The sequence below is a fragment of the Trichechus manatus genome, unplaced genomic scaffold, assembly GCF_000243295.1.
Source record: "Trichechus manatus latirostris isolate Lorelei unplaced genomic scaffold, TriManLat1.0 scaffold00031, whole genome shotgun sequence".
Lineage (NCBI taxonomy): Eukaryota > Metazoa > Chordata > Mammalia > Sirenia > Trichechidae > Trichechus > Trichechus manatus.
In genome coordinates this window covers 21602600-21616248 of record NW_004443967.1, presented here as the reverse complement: position 1 = coordinate 21616248, position 13649 = coordinate 21602600, and the positions used below count along the sequence as shown (strand labels likewise).

The following is a 13649-nucleotide window of genomic DNA, read 5'->3' as shown; positions in this document are numbered from 1 at the left end:
CGCGCTGCACACTGCCGGCCGTCAGCTACCGCTGGGCACCACCCATCACGCGCTGCACACTGTGGATGACGCCACTCTCATGCCAGCGTCTGTCCCCATCATCACTCAGAACCCTCCCATCTCACCCCCTCACCCTTGACTACACCACAACACACACTTCCACCAAATGCCCACAGCCCTCGTTCAACCCAGGTGGAGGGGACGTGACGTCCTGGAGCTGTGGCTTGTGGCCTGCGCCCATCCCCATTCCCAGATGTCGTCACCACCCACCAAGACGAGGGCTGTGGGCTGGCCTTGGGCTCCTTCTCCCACCCCACACCCAGTCGGCCCCCTCCTGTTCTGCTCGGGACCCCACAGCGCCCGCTGCAGAAGGCTGGCCTGGCCTCAGGTCTGGTCCCACGTAGACGCTGACTGCCCTGGCAGGGGCTGGGGGACACTCACCAACCCCTACCCTCCTGCCCGCCCCCACCCCACATGCTCTGCTCCTATGGCCACCCAACAAGCACACGCCCTGCTCTTCTCCTGAGAACCCAGTCCTGAGAGGGAAAGATCAACCACCTGGATCCCATCCCCCACACAGAAAGGCACCGCATGGCCCCCTCTCAGGGGGTAGAAGGACGTTCAGGGCCCCAGGGTGTGACAGGCTGCTTCCCAGCACCTCGCCCAGGCCACTCCTGGTCCAAGAACCTCGTCCATGTGGCCCTGCCCACTCCAGACACACGCCTGTGGACAGCAGGGGCTGCAGAGCTGTCAGAGGACCAGGCCCCGGGTGACTGACTCAGGCAGGAATCCAGGCAGGTGACTGCTGGCCTCATACACCCAGGCCTGGGGACACTGCCCAGGGGGCCTCAGCAGGACACAAACCTGCCACCCAGGCTCCCACAGACCAAGTGAGTGCCCTCGTTATGTTCTCATGATTAAATAAAATCTATCTTATACCCGCAGCCCGAAGCTCAGACGCAGAGCGCAGCAGCGGTGCCACCTGCTGGCAGGAGCAGGCATTTCGGCTCCGCAACCTGCACATCTGTGGACTGGGGGTGAGGCCCGGAGGGTTTCCGTGCCACGGTACGGCCGATGTGCATCACCGCTCCGGGTGGATCAGGGTTCAACGTCCTTCTGGGAACAGGCCACTATTTTCTGATCCCTATTAATGCCTGTGACAGCATTTACGTACAAGATAAATTCATTTCAATTTCCTTGTCCAATTAATGGCCTATTATTCGAACTAGACTCAGCTGAAAATATTGCTCCAACACCATTAATCTTGTAAAAATTAAATTCTCCTCTCTCTGACAGCCAGAGGCCACAGGCTGGGGCGGGAGGAGTGGCCCGCGGCTGGGCGTGCTGCATCCACCCTCCGGGACACGCAGGGCCTCCACCAGCAAAGACCATTTCCGGGAAAGCAAGGACAGTGCTTCAGGGCAGGGACTGAGCCGGCTCTCATCGTCAACTATGACAAACTCAGCCACACGGCAGGGGTGACCAGAAAACCCTCCCCTAGGCCAGCCCTGGCAGAAGCCCAGGCGAGGCATCCAGGGCTGCACAGACATCCCACCCCAAACAGCTTTCCCACCGTCCTCTGATAAGCATAGTGTCCACAGGGCCCCGGGGCTGTGGGGCCGCAGGGGAGGTCCATGAGTACCAAGACCCACAAAGGAGGGCCAGGGCCACAGGCATGCCGGCTCGCAGCAGTCCAGCCCGCACCCGCCTCCTCCACGAGCAGACGGAGCCCTCGACCACCCCCCTTTCCAGCCACGCCTTCTAAAGTGGAGGGTGGCGGGAGAAACGGTGTGGGGTGGCAGACCTGGGCCAGCTCCACGCTTGGTGCTGGTGCCTCTGGTGGCTCATTGGGCCCGTCCGTGCCGCAGACGGACCAGAGTGCGCGGTCACACCGAGTGCGGTCCCGTCACGAGCACATCTCAGCTACAGACAAGCACGGCCACAGCGTGCACACCCCAGTGCTGCCGTCACCCCAACACTGCCCTCAGTCTGTGCCCGGGAGAGAAGAACTGCTGCCAGACATGGCTGGGCACCGCCTCGGATGTTCAGGTGTCACCGTCAGCAGGGACTCCAGTGACGGACGTGATGCTGCCGTGCACACTGTCACTCAGCCTTAACTGCAGGACGGAGTGGGTGGGTAGCCTGCACCCTCGCCTCATCTTCCCTCCACGGGAACCCGCGCCCGTTCTTTCTGTAGAGAAATGGAGTCTCTGTGCCCTGACAAGACCTTGCCCCACAATATGTAGCACTGCTCCACAGTTTAAAAACCCCTTCCTCTGGGCCATTTAAAATTGTTTCCAAATGGCGCTATTAAATAATTTTTGATGCTCATCCTTGTACAGAAGTATCTGCAAGCACCCACAATCCGTGATGATTTCTTTGGTGAAACTGCAGGCTGTGGGAGAGGCCCATTCTCCAGTCCCACACCGTGAGGTGGCGTGTCGAGGTGAATCTCCACAGAAGGGACAGGAGCAGAGTGGAGCTCTGTCTGCGCTGACGCGGCACCTCCTCACAGCAGCCATCAAACCCCTCCTGAGGCTAACCCAGCGTCTCGGCTGGAGGAAGAATGGAGTTATTGCAACAGCACGTGATGCTCTGTGACACACAGCAGAACCTTCGGGAACTAAAGCAGTCAGCATTTCCAACAAGCATGGAGAACTTCAATAGCTGGTTGCCTAAAATATGTGTGTGTGTGACAGAGAGAGAGAGAGGAAGGAGGGTGAGGGAGAGGGGAAGAGGGAGAGAGGGAGGGATGGAGCGAGGGAGGGAGACGGAGACATGGAGAGACAGACACCAAGACCAGCTGCAGGTGTCAGGCTTTCCTGTAAGGCCACAGTTTCTGCTCCCGAGTCTCGCCACTCCTGAATGAGGGTGAGTGGCCTGAGGTACAGCACACAGCCCTCCAGCCTGGGCACTGCACCGTGGCGAGTCGTCTATGCTGGCACTCTTCCCTCCTAAGGAAAAGGCCTTGGCGCAAGAGACAGCCCCAGGCAGCGGAAACTCCCCAATCCCACCCCAAAGGCCCCGAGCAGGCAGGCAAAGGCCCGCTGCATTATCAACCTTCTCAGGAGCCAGCGGTGGTTTCACTGGTCTACCTCACGGTGTCGTATTTTTCATTTTGCTGATTTCCACTCTTGCTTTGTTTCCTTCCCGTAACTTGCTCTGGGTTTAATTTGATCTCCGTTTTGTTTTCTTTTCCCTAATGTAAGCATTTAACGTTAGAAATTTCCCTTTAAACAGTATTTCAAAGGCATATCACAATTTCTGAAGGGTTGTATCTTCTTTTCCATTTCATTCAAAATATTTTCTAATTTCCTCTGACTTTTGAGTTACTTAGAAATTTGTTGTTTGATTCCAAACATTTAGATCTCTTTTATTGACTCTGATTTAATCACTCTGTAACTGGAGAAGACATTTTGTACAATTTCAGTCTCTTGCACAGGTCACGGTTTGTTCGAAAGCTCGGATTTAACATGTCCTGGTGAAGGTTCCTCGTGAACTATCTCGGCCAGGGAGACACCAACCACTGGGAAGGGCGGGCCAAGGGATTCCAGACTCATGCGGGGATGGGGACGCCTCAGAACTCACACACCAGCCGGCGCAGGGAGGCAACCCTCACAGCAGGTCTGAACACGCTCAATGAAGGCTGCTCTGGGCTCCTCCAAAAAGGCCTGAAAGCCTTGGAGATGCTCGTGGCCCTCGTTTGTCGGGAAAAGCCTTAGCAACACCTCTTTCACCTTCACTCTGAGAGTTTTGCCAGAAACAGCGACGGACGTGACAGTTTGCTCCTCTCCGGACTGAATCGCATTGCTTCACTGTCTGCCAGCTGAGCTCCCTCAGGTGAGAAGCCTGCTTTCACCCTTCTCGGCTCCTCTGCTCACAAGGCATCTTTTCTATGGCCATCTATGCTGCTGTTCCAGGCGCAGGGTTCTATAAACATCAGCCAGGCCAACCTGGTTGATTGCGACGTTCTGTCAACCCATACTACCAACTGACGAGAGGCGCTGATGTCCCCTCCAGTGTAGATCTGTCCGTTTCTGCTTCACTTTTTGCTTCTGTCAGCTTTTGCTCCGTGTATACTTAAGCGCTGACACCAGGTCCTCTTGAGGAAGGGCCTTCCTCATCACTATGAAACAGGCCTCTTTACTGTCACGTCTCCTGTCCCGAGGTGACCCTGTCTCACATTAGGACAGCCACGCCTGCTTCTCCTCACCGTGTTTGCACACTCTCTTTCTCCATCCTATTTCTCGCCTACGTGTCTCTCTATTGAAGGGAGGCTGTGAAGATCTGAGGGACAGTACCCATGAAGAGGTAGTGACCAAGGACTGTGGTGGCTAAGGTATTCAAGGCAGGGAGAAAGGAGAGGCAGTGAGCAGAGACACTCGACGATGGAGTGCAGCCAGGAGGAACTCTGTTTACTACCTGCCTTTAGCAATCTGGTTATGATGTGCCTTGGTATGATTTTATTTATATTTATTCTGCTTAGAGCTTTTTGCAATAATTGGATCTGTAGGTTTACAGTTTTTAGCAAATTTGGGGAAGTTCCAGTCCTTACTTCTTCATGTTTTTTCTCCGCCTACCCCCTTTTCCTGCACCGTCTGGGGCTCCAGATCCATGTATGCTGGATGCTTGATGTGGCGACACAGGCCAGTGATGTCCGATTCAACGTATCATTTTGAATAGTTTCAGTTGCTCAGCCTTCAACTATGCTTTCTTCTGCAGTGTCTAATCTGTGTTAATCACAACCAGTATGGTTTTCATTTTGGATACTGCGTGTTCATCTGTGTAAGTCCCGCTGAGGGGGTACAGGAAGTTGGGCCACAGCAGAGGAAGGCTGGGAGAGCTCTGAGCTGGGAGCTGGGAGAGCTCTGAGCTGGGAGGAAGCCACCAGAGTGAGAAGAGGATGAAGGTGGAGGTAGAGGAGGGTGATCGAGGGAGGGGGTCACAGTGCTGGAGGAGAGGGAGGGGGTCACAGTGCTGGAGGAGAGGGAGGGGACGCATCCTGACCATCAGGGGCAACTGGTATGATCAGGGGTGGCTGGCCAGATGGCCTCAGTGCCTCAGCGTGCTGGTGGTGAAGGTGGAGGTCTGGCCATCCCTGAAAGTGGGTGCAGGGTGAGCATGGACAAGGGTCTGGAGGAGGAGCTGCTGAGGAGAGCAAGAGAGGAAAGGGACATGAATTCTGGAGACTCGGCTCCCTGAGACCAGACTCTGTGCCATTGCAGAGAGGAAAAGGATGTCACTTAGCTGACATGAGAAGCCCCAAATCTAAGGACCATGTAAATACTGAACACGTGCCTCTTAGCCCCAAAGACAACCTCAAAGTCGCAGCCCCAGCGGGCAGGGCCACAGCTTTGCTCCTATTGCCCTCAGCCAGGACACTCTCCTCACCCCACTCCCACCCTCGACACCTACTGGCCTGTCTCCCTCTGCACACACCCACGACACGCCGGGCTCCCACCGGGCATAGGGATGGGCTAGGAAACACAACCCACCATGCCACCTGCAAGGGACATCACATCCCGTGGAGAAGTCAGATCCCAAACCAGCACCTGCCCACGCCGAGCGTGACATCACGTCCCGTGAAGTCAGATCCCAAACCAGCACCTGCCCACGCCGAGCGTGACATCACGTCCCGTGAAGTCAGATCCCAAACCAGCACCTGCCCGCGCCGAGCGTGACATCACATCCCGTGAAGTCAGATCCCAAACTAGCACTTGCCCACGCCGAGCGTGACATCACGTCCTGTGAAGTCAGATCGCAAAACAGCGCCTGCCCATGCTGAGCGTGACAGGTGAGGGAATGAGCTAGGGGACCTTACAGCAGAGGAAACCAGCTAGCCATGAAAGAAGCTGGGGCTCCCCTAAATATGGGGGGCTTGAGACATCAGTCCCTGAGCCACTACTGGTTCCTCAAAGCCTGCACCAAATTCCCCCCTCACAAAGGCTCCTCTCCTTCCTGGCACCCACATGTCCTGGGATTGCTGCCCCTCACCGGGGCCGTGTTCTCTTGGGCCCGCCCACCCTGCAGATCACAAACTCTGAGGAGGGATGGGTCTTTTCTAGCTACCCTAAGGCTCTGTCCCATTGTCCTGTGCTGTCCCCAGCAGGCCAGCCCTGCAGAACCAGCTCAGGGCTCAGGGCGGGACAGCTGGGCACAGCCCCCTGACCTCCTTTACTTTTCTGCACGCCGCCCGCCTGGCTCCACACCAAGGCCATAAGACCCCCTTCCCTGGCGTTCCACCTTCCAGCGCCCACCCACTATACAGCAGCTCCAAGACCCGTCTTCTGTGCGCTGCCCAGCACCCCTGCAGGCCGGCCGCAGACCCCGCCACAGCACATTAGCTAGCGACAGAGGGCACTTAAACCATGTCTCCAACTTAACGAGAAAAAGCTCAGCAGACAGGCATACTCCAGGTGTGGAGCGGAAGAGGACTCACCGTAAAGTGCTCCTGGGATTTGTAGTTTTCGTCCAGGTAGACGCGGGCCCTGTTATACTCCTTCATCACGTCACTTGACAGCAGTTCTCTGGAAGGAAAAGAGCAAGTCCTTTAGTGAGAAGACCCCAGACGAGTCTCCATCTTACAGACAAGCTCACAAGGGACAGGAGGCTGGTTCAAAGCCACATCTACCCCACCGTGAACACAGCCACCACCAGCCGCTGACGGGCGGGTGACAATGGCAGCCGCAGGAGGGGCCGCCGGACCAGGTGTGAGGCGCCCACCGTGTGTCACCACTCCGGCCACCTGACCCAGGAGGAGCAGGCTCTGTGGCTGCCGTGGACACCGAGAACTTACCCAGGACCACGGGCTGGGAGTCTCCTCACTGCTTCTTTCTCTTACAGAAGAAATCGATGTCTGCTAGCAAGCCCTGACACACACGGCCATCACCCTGAACACACCCAGCGCCCAGGCCGCTCGTCACCACTTGTTCCTTGAAGAAGAAAAGGCAAGGGGAGCGAGCAGGCTGCCCGGTGCACAACCGCAAAGGAAGGAAAGTGTTTCCGAACGCCCCGTCCCACTCGGGCCACCCACACTCACGCTCAGAAACACCCACGCCGTCCTCACGCCCACAGACCCTCCCCACTGCCCCTGGACAATGCGGTCCCCCAAGGCACCAGAACAGCCACGGCGACCCGAGGGCCCCCGCACTGAGGGTGAGCCCCCTGCCCGCACCTCAGCCCCAAGAAGGCAGGGAAGAGAGGAGGGCAGAGGTGCCACGCGACCGCCCAGCACTCTGCCAGGACAAGCGGGGTCCAGACCCACAGCCGTCACCTGGGCACCGTCCATGCCAGCACCGCCAGCACGCAGACACACAAGGAAAACAGGCTGAGAGGGGGCGCGGCGGCGAGCACCGAGGTGCGCTGATGCCTGTTTGTCTGACTATTGATTCTTCACTTCTTTCTCCAACGAACTCCTGACTGAGGTGCTGTTAAATCACTGAAGATTCTCAAACTCCAGTCCCATCTTTTTTCTCAAGGTGTCTCTATGCAGCATTCTGAGAGACTTGGGAAGACATGGGCCTTGACTGGGAGAAGCACGTTTCCCGGGGCGCGGCGCCCGGTTCCTGCAGCTCCCTCAAAGCCAAATGCCCTGGAAAGGCCTTTCTAAGAGCCGGCAGACAAGGCACTGACCTGACTCACGCTTCTCTAGGCTCCACGTGCAGTCAGGGGCGCCGGCTTGCACCCCGGAATCATGAGGCTGGGTGCGCTTTACTGCAAAACAGACATGGCCTGCAAATGTCTTCCTAAGTTAAAACAAATGAAGTACTTCTGGCACACAGAAAAGCGTAGAGAACAACACGATAAACCCCATGTGCTCAAGCGCCACCTTCAATAAATGTTAAGATTATTCGATTTTGCTTTTTGAGAGAAACAAAACATCACAGAATCAGGGACGCCTCTGTGTATTCTCTCTCTGACGCCATCCACATCCTTTCCTCTTGAGAAGAAATTTGTTTATTTCTCAGGATTTGTTTATCAAATGCATAAATATAAATAAAACTTCTAGAACTGGAAAACACAGTATCAGAAATAAGAAGTTCACTGATGGATTCAGGAGCAGACTGAAACCTGCAAAAGAAAAGGTCAGTGACTTAAACCAGGGCAACAGAGACCTTCCAGACTGCAGCGAAGGGGACTCAACCCGAGAACCATGAGCCGCGTCCCAGGGCCCCATGGGCAGCGCCTGGCGGCTAACACGCACAAAATGGGAGTTCCGGGACAAACGGAGAGAAGGAAGGGAAAACATGGACTTTTTAAAAATGTTCTAAGTTTGATTAAAACTATAAACCACAGATCAAAAAAGCTCAGAGAACCACCAGCAGAATAAACAAACCCAAAATATCAAACTACAGCACAAGATAATCAAATAGCTGCCAGCCAGCTACAGAGACAGAATCTAGCAGTCCGAAGGGAGAAAAGGCTCATTATAAACAAGAAAATGAAGATGACGATTTGCCTGAATTCTCGTCAGGAACAATGCTAGCCAGAACACAGTGAACAATATCCTGAAAGTCCCGAAAGAAAACAACTGACAAGCTGGAATTCTATTTCCAACAAAAATGCCTTTCAAAAATGAAGACAAAAAAAGACTGTTTTCAGACAAACAAAAGCTGAGATAATTCATCAGCAACAGACTTGCACTACTAGAAATGTTAAAAACGGTTCTTCAGGCCGAAGGAAAAAGAGACCAAACAGAAACCCACGCTGAGAGAAAGGGCTGAAGAGACAGCAAACGGTAAATAAACTGGTGAAAATAAATGACACTATTTCTCGCTTTTCATCTCTTTAAAAGATAACTGACTGCTCAAAGCAAAAACAGTAACAAAGCATGTCATGTCGGGAGCCCTGGTGGTGCAGTGGTTAAAATGCTCCTTGCTAACCAAAAGGTCGGCGGTTCGAACCCACCAGCTGCTCTGCAGGAGAAAGATGCGGCAGTCTGCTTCTGTGAAGATTTACAGCCTTGGAAACCCTATGGGGCAGTTCTACCCTGTCCCGTAAGGTCACTATGAGTTGGAATGGACTCGATGGCAATGGGTCGGGTGTGTTAGTATAGTATTACCAGTTACTACTTGCCTGTTCAGTCAACTCTGACTCACGGCAACCCACGTATGTCAGAGTAGAACTGTGCTCCACAGGGTTTTCAATGGTTGATTTTTCAGAAGTAGATCACCAGGCCTTTCTTCCTAGTCCACCGTAGTCTGGAAGCTCCACTGAAACTGTTCAGCATATAGCAACAGGCCAGCCTCCACTGACAGACAGGTGGTGCTGTGCATATGGTGCACTGGGCTGGCATTGAAGCTGGGTCTCCCACGTGGAAGGGGAGATGCCACCCTGAACCACCGCCGCCCCCGGACTCTCTTCCAATAAGAAAAACCGAATCAGTTGCTATCTAGTTAGTTTCGACTCATAGTGACCTCTTAAAATCCCCAAATATGCCAAAAAAACCACCAGCTGCTGCAGAGTTGATTCTCACTCATGGCAATCCGTGTGTGTCAGAGGAGAACTGTGCTCCACAAGGTTTTCAACGGTTGATTTTTCAGAAGCAGCTTGCCAGGGCTTTCTTCTGAGGCACCTCTGGGCGGACTTAAAACTCTAAGCTTTTGGTCAGCAGCGGTGTTAACCACTTGTCCCACCTAGGGACTCGCTTACAAAGAACACAGGTAGAAGCAAAACACGCATAAAACAGCGCAAGGGAGGGATGAGAACAGTCTGCTCTCAGGCCCCCAGGTTAAGCATGAAGCAGCAGAAGTTATCTGAGATAAAGGGCACGCCCCTGAATTTGGGGAAGGGGCGTCCTTTACATTTCCTCTTCTATGTGAAATACCCAGTGTGCCAACTGGTGTTGCCATCTGCTTCCTACCGACTACAGGACGACTTCATATATTTAAGCGCTAGTTTCTGCCTGTAGAGCGGGCTGCAGACTGAGGCTTAACTTTATACTTTGTTTACAGCGCCCTTTGGGAACAAAGGCTGTTAACTTTAACATGGTCGATTTATCCTTCTTTTATTTTGTCGGTGGCACTTTCTGCATCTCTTTAGACAAAACTCTGCCTATCCCAAAGCTGTATATTATCCTATATTTTTTCTTCCAAAATTTTAATTTGCCTTTTACCTTTGCATTATTGGTGCAATGGAAGTTCACTCCTGCACACGGCGTGAGGGAGAGCTGATTGTGTGGGCTGAAAAGCGGGAATCCTGTTTCATGTTTCCCAACAGAGGAAGCACTATTCCAAATCCATGGACCACACACACGTGTCCCGTATGTACTAACCATCCCAGTTCCACAGACCATACACACGTGTCCTGTATGTACTAACCATCCCAGTTCTGTGGACCACACTTGTCCCGTATGTACTAACCATCCCAGTGCCACAGACCACGCACACGTGTCCTGTATGTACTAACTGTCCCAGTGCCACAGACCACATGCACATGCCCCACACTGCACTATCAGGAAGCATACTCCCTTCCCCACAGGACAGGCCTTGCCTCAAAGGCAAGCATCCCACTCTGAAATTCCAGAGCAGCCTCCCTGCGATCAAGGAGCAGATCAAGAAGGAGGGCTCCTCAACTAGACTAAACCAAAGCTAAGAAGTTTCCTGAATACAACCAAACACTTTGAGGGATAGAGTAGCAGGGGTGGGGGTCTGGGGACCATGGTTTCAAGAGACTTCTAGGTCAACTGGCATAGCAAAGTTTACTAAGAAAATGTTCTGCATCCCACTTTGGTGAGTGGCATCTGGGGTCTTAAAAGCTGGCGAGCAGCCATCTAAGATGTATCAATTGGTCCCAACCACCTAGAGCAAAGGAGAATGAAGAACATCAAAGACGCAAGGAAAGCATTAGCCCAAGAGACAGAAAAGGCCACATAAACCAGAGACTGCATCAGCCTGAGACCAGAAGAACTAGATGGTGCCCGGCTACCACCAATGACCGCCCTGACAGGGAAGACAACAGAGAGTCCCTGACAGAGCAGGAGAAAAGTGGGGTGCATAACTCAAATTCTAATAAAGACCAGACTTAATGGTCTGAGACTGGAGGGACGCCAGAAGACATGGCCCCCAGACTCTCTGTTAGGCCAAAATTAAAACCATTCCCGAGGCCAACTCTTCAGACAAAGATTAGACTGGACTATGGGACATAAAATGATACTCGTGAAGAGTGTGCTTCTTAGCTCAAGTAGATACATGAGACTAAATGGGCAGCTCCTGTCCAGAGGCGAGATAAGAAGGCAGAGACGGTCAGAAGCTGGTTGAATGGACCCGGGAAATCAGACTGGAAAGGAGGAGCATGCTGTCACATAGAGCAACGAGGGTCACATAACAAAGTATGTATAAATTTTTGTATGAAAGACTAACTTGAATTGTAAACTTTCACTTAAAGCACAATTAAAAAAAAAAAAGGAGGGCTCCTGCAGAAGGGCCTGAAGTCAGGGCCCAGAGGAGACGCCTCCTGCCAGCACTCTCCAGCCTCGACACCCAGCCCGCGTCATGCTATGACACCTGGGCCGGGGCGGGGGCTGACGCTGGCCTGCGTGGTGTCAGCTCACACCCCAGCACAGCGTCTGGCTAAAGGCACACTAGGGTAGTGGAATACAGAGACTGGTTCCAGCAACCACTCTCTGCTCCCCTGCTGTCACAGAACCTTCCGGAGGCCTTGGCCCCTTTTCTCCCCTAGCAGGACCGGGTGGGTGCCTGTCCCCAAAGGAGCCACAAGGCACGTAGGGGCCACTGAAAAATCACTCAGGAGCTTTGGCCTCCTCAAAGCCAGCTCCCGTCACTGCTACAGGGTAGCCGCTGGATAAAGACCTGTCCCACCGACCACACCGGGATGACCTCCCTGCCTGACCCCTCGTCTAACATCCCCAACCTGTGAGCAGACACATGCCAGCTTCAGGAGCAGATGGCTAGACACTCCACTCCCCAGCCCCCCAAAGGTCTCCATGCCAGGTGTGTCTGGGCCATGCCTTCCCTTTCCTATAAATCCTGCTAGCCCAGGGTGACACCCAGATGGTAAGTGACAAGCCCACAGCAGCCAGACAGGAACAGGAAGAGCACCAGTCGCCAGCCCCACGCCACTTACTTGACAAACTTGTCCACATGCGACATGGAGGCCTCGTAGTTCTTCCCTCCAAACTCCTGACAGTGCAGGGCCAGGAAGTGAGGCTTGTGGGCGTGGACGATCTGTTGAAGAAGCAGATGCACAATTAGGTTGCAGGGCGTTCCCAGAACCCAGCACCATTCTAGAATCACAGCTGCAGACAGCACTGCCTCCAGGGAGACCCCTGAGCCTGCCAGGGCACCCAGGGCGGCAGGAAGGAGGCCACACAGGGCCTCACATCAGGACGGGCACCAACAAACCCCAGGAATCCCCCCATGCTCACACTTCCAACAGCTTCATTTCCAGGTGCTACCATTTTCCCATCACAGGAAGTTCCTAGATAGGATTAGACTTTCTTACAGCCTCCATCAATAATTTGGGGGCATTTCCCCAACTGGCCCTGGGTAGCACAAGTGGTTTACGCTCATCTACTAACCTAAAGGTTGGTGGTTGGCACTGTGGAAGAAAGGCCTGGTGATCTGTTTCTGTAAAGATTACAGCCAAGAGAACCCTATAGTGCAGTTCTACTCTGTAACATATGGGGGCGCCATGAGTCAGAATCCACTCAACGGCAATGGATTTGTTTTCTTCCTCTTCTAATTATGAAAATTAATATATGCTCAGTGCAGACATCTGAAAAGTCCAAAAGAATATATAACATCAGTCACAGTCTCGCATTTAAAGACGGCCACAATTAACATTCTGGTATGACCTTCCACGAGGCGCGAGCATGGGACCCCGTGTGCGTGGGTGTGTGCGCATACGCGTATCACGAGTTTGCCTGTGCATATGTGTTTGTATATGTGTGCATGTTTGAGTGGACTTGTGTGTAAGTGTGTGCATGTGTGTGTCTGTATGTGAACGTGTGTGCGTGCATAATACACTTGGAACATCTTTGGAATCAATAAAAAGTTGCCTTGTATTGATGCTTATGAGGTGTGGCATTGGGAGTACGACATCTACATCGTCTTACGTGATCCTCAGAATGAACCTACAAGGCAGTGCCTTCCTACTGTACAGAGCGCGCTGAGGGCGCAGAGGATGCTGAGGGCGCTGAGGGCGCTGAGGGCCCTGAGGGAGCTGAGGGCCCTGAGGGCCCTGAGGGTGCAGAGGATGCTGAGGGTGCAGAGGGCGCTGAGGGCGCTGAGGGCCCTGAGGGAGCTGAGGGCGCTGAGGGCGCTGAGGGCGCTGAGGGCCCTGAGGGCCCTGAGGGTGCAGAGGGCGCTGAGGGCGCTGAGGGCCCTGAGGGCCCTGAGGGCGCTGAGGGCGCTGAGGGCCCTGAGGGCTGAGGGTGCTGAGGGCGCTGAGGGCCCTGAGGGCTGAGGGCGCTTAGGGTGCAGAGGGCGCTGAGGGCGCTGAGGGCGCTGAGGGCCCTGAGGGCCCTGAGGGCGCTGAGGGCCCTGAGGGCTGAGGGCGCTGAGGGCGCTGAGGGCCCTGAGGGCGCAGAGGGCGCTGAGGGCGCTGAGGGCGCTGAGGGCCCTGAGGGCCCTGAGGGCCCTGAGGGCGCTGAGGGCGCTGAGGGCCCTGAGGGCCCTGAGGGCCCTGAG

The 13649-nt window shown here is 54.2% G+C and overlaps 1 protein-coding gene across 5 annotated transcripts in view; it reads right to left on the bottom strand.

Moving 5' to 3' along the window:
- Nucleotides 1–13649, bottom strand: part of INPP5A (inositol polyphosphate-5-phosphatase A) — a 194414-nt gene that overhangs the window by 102409 nt on the left and 78356 nt on the right. For 4 of the 5 annotated variants that reach the window (XM_004374944.2, XM_023730064.1, XM_023730067.1 and 1 more), the window contains exons 3-4: nt 12085–12185; nt 6440–6527 (exon numbers count right to left, since the gene is read on the bottom strand). In XM_004374944.2, the coding sequence (XP_004375001.1) occupies nt 6440–6527; nt 12085–12185 (189 nt within the window). Of the gene's footprint in view, nt 1–6439; nt 6528–6796; nt 6915–12084; nt 12186–13649 lie in introns of those variants that run through there. The other variant, XM_023730066.1, reaches the window with a different exon arrangement.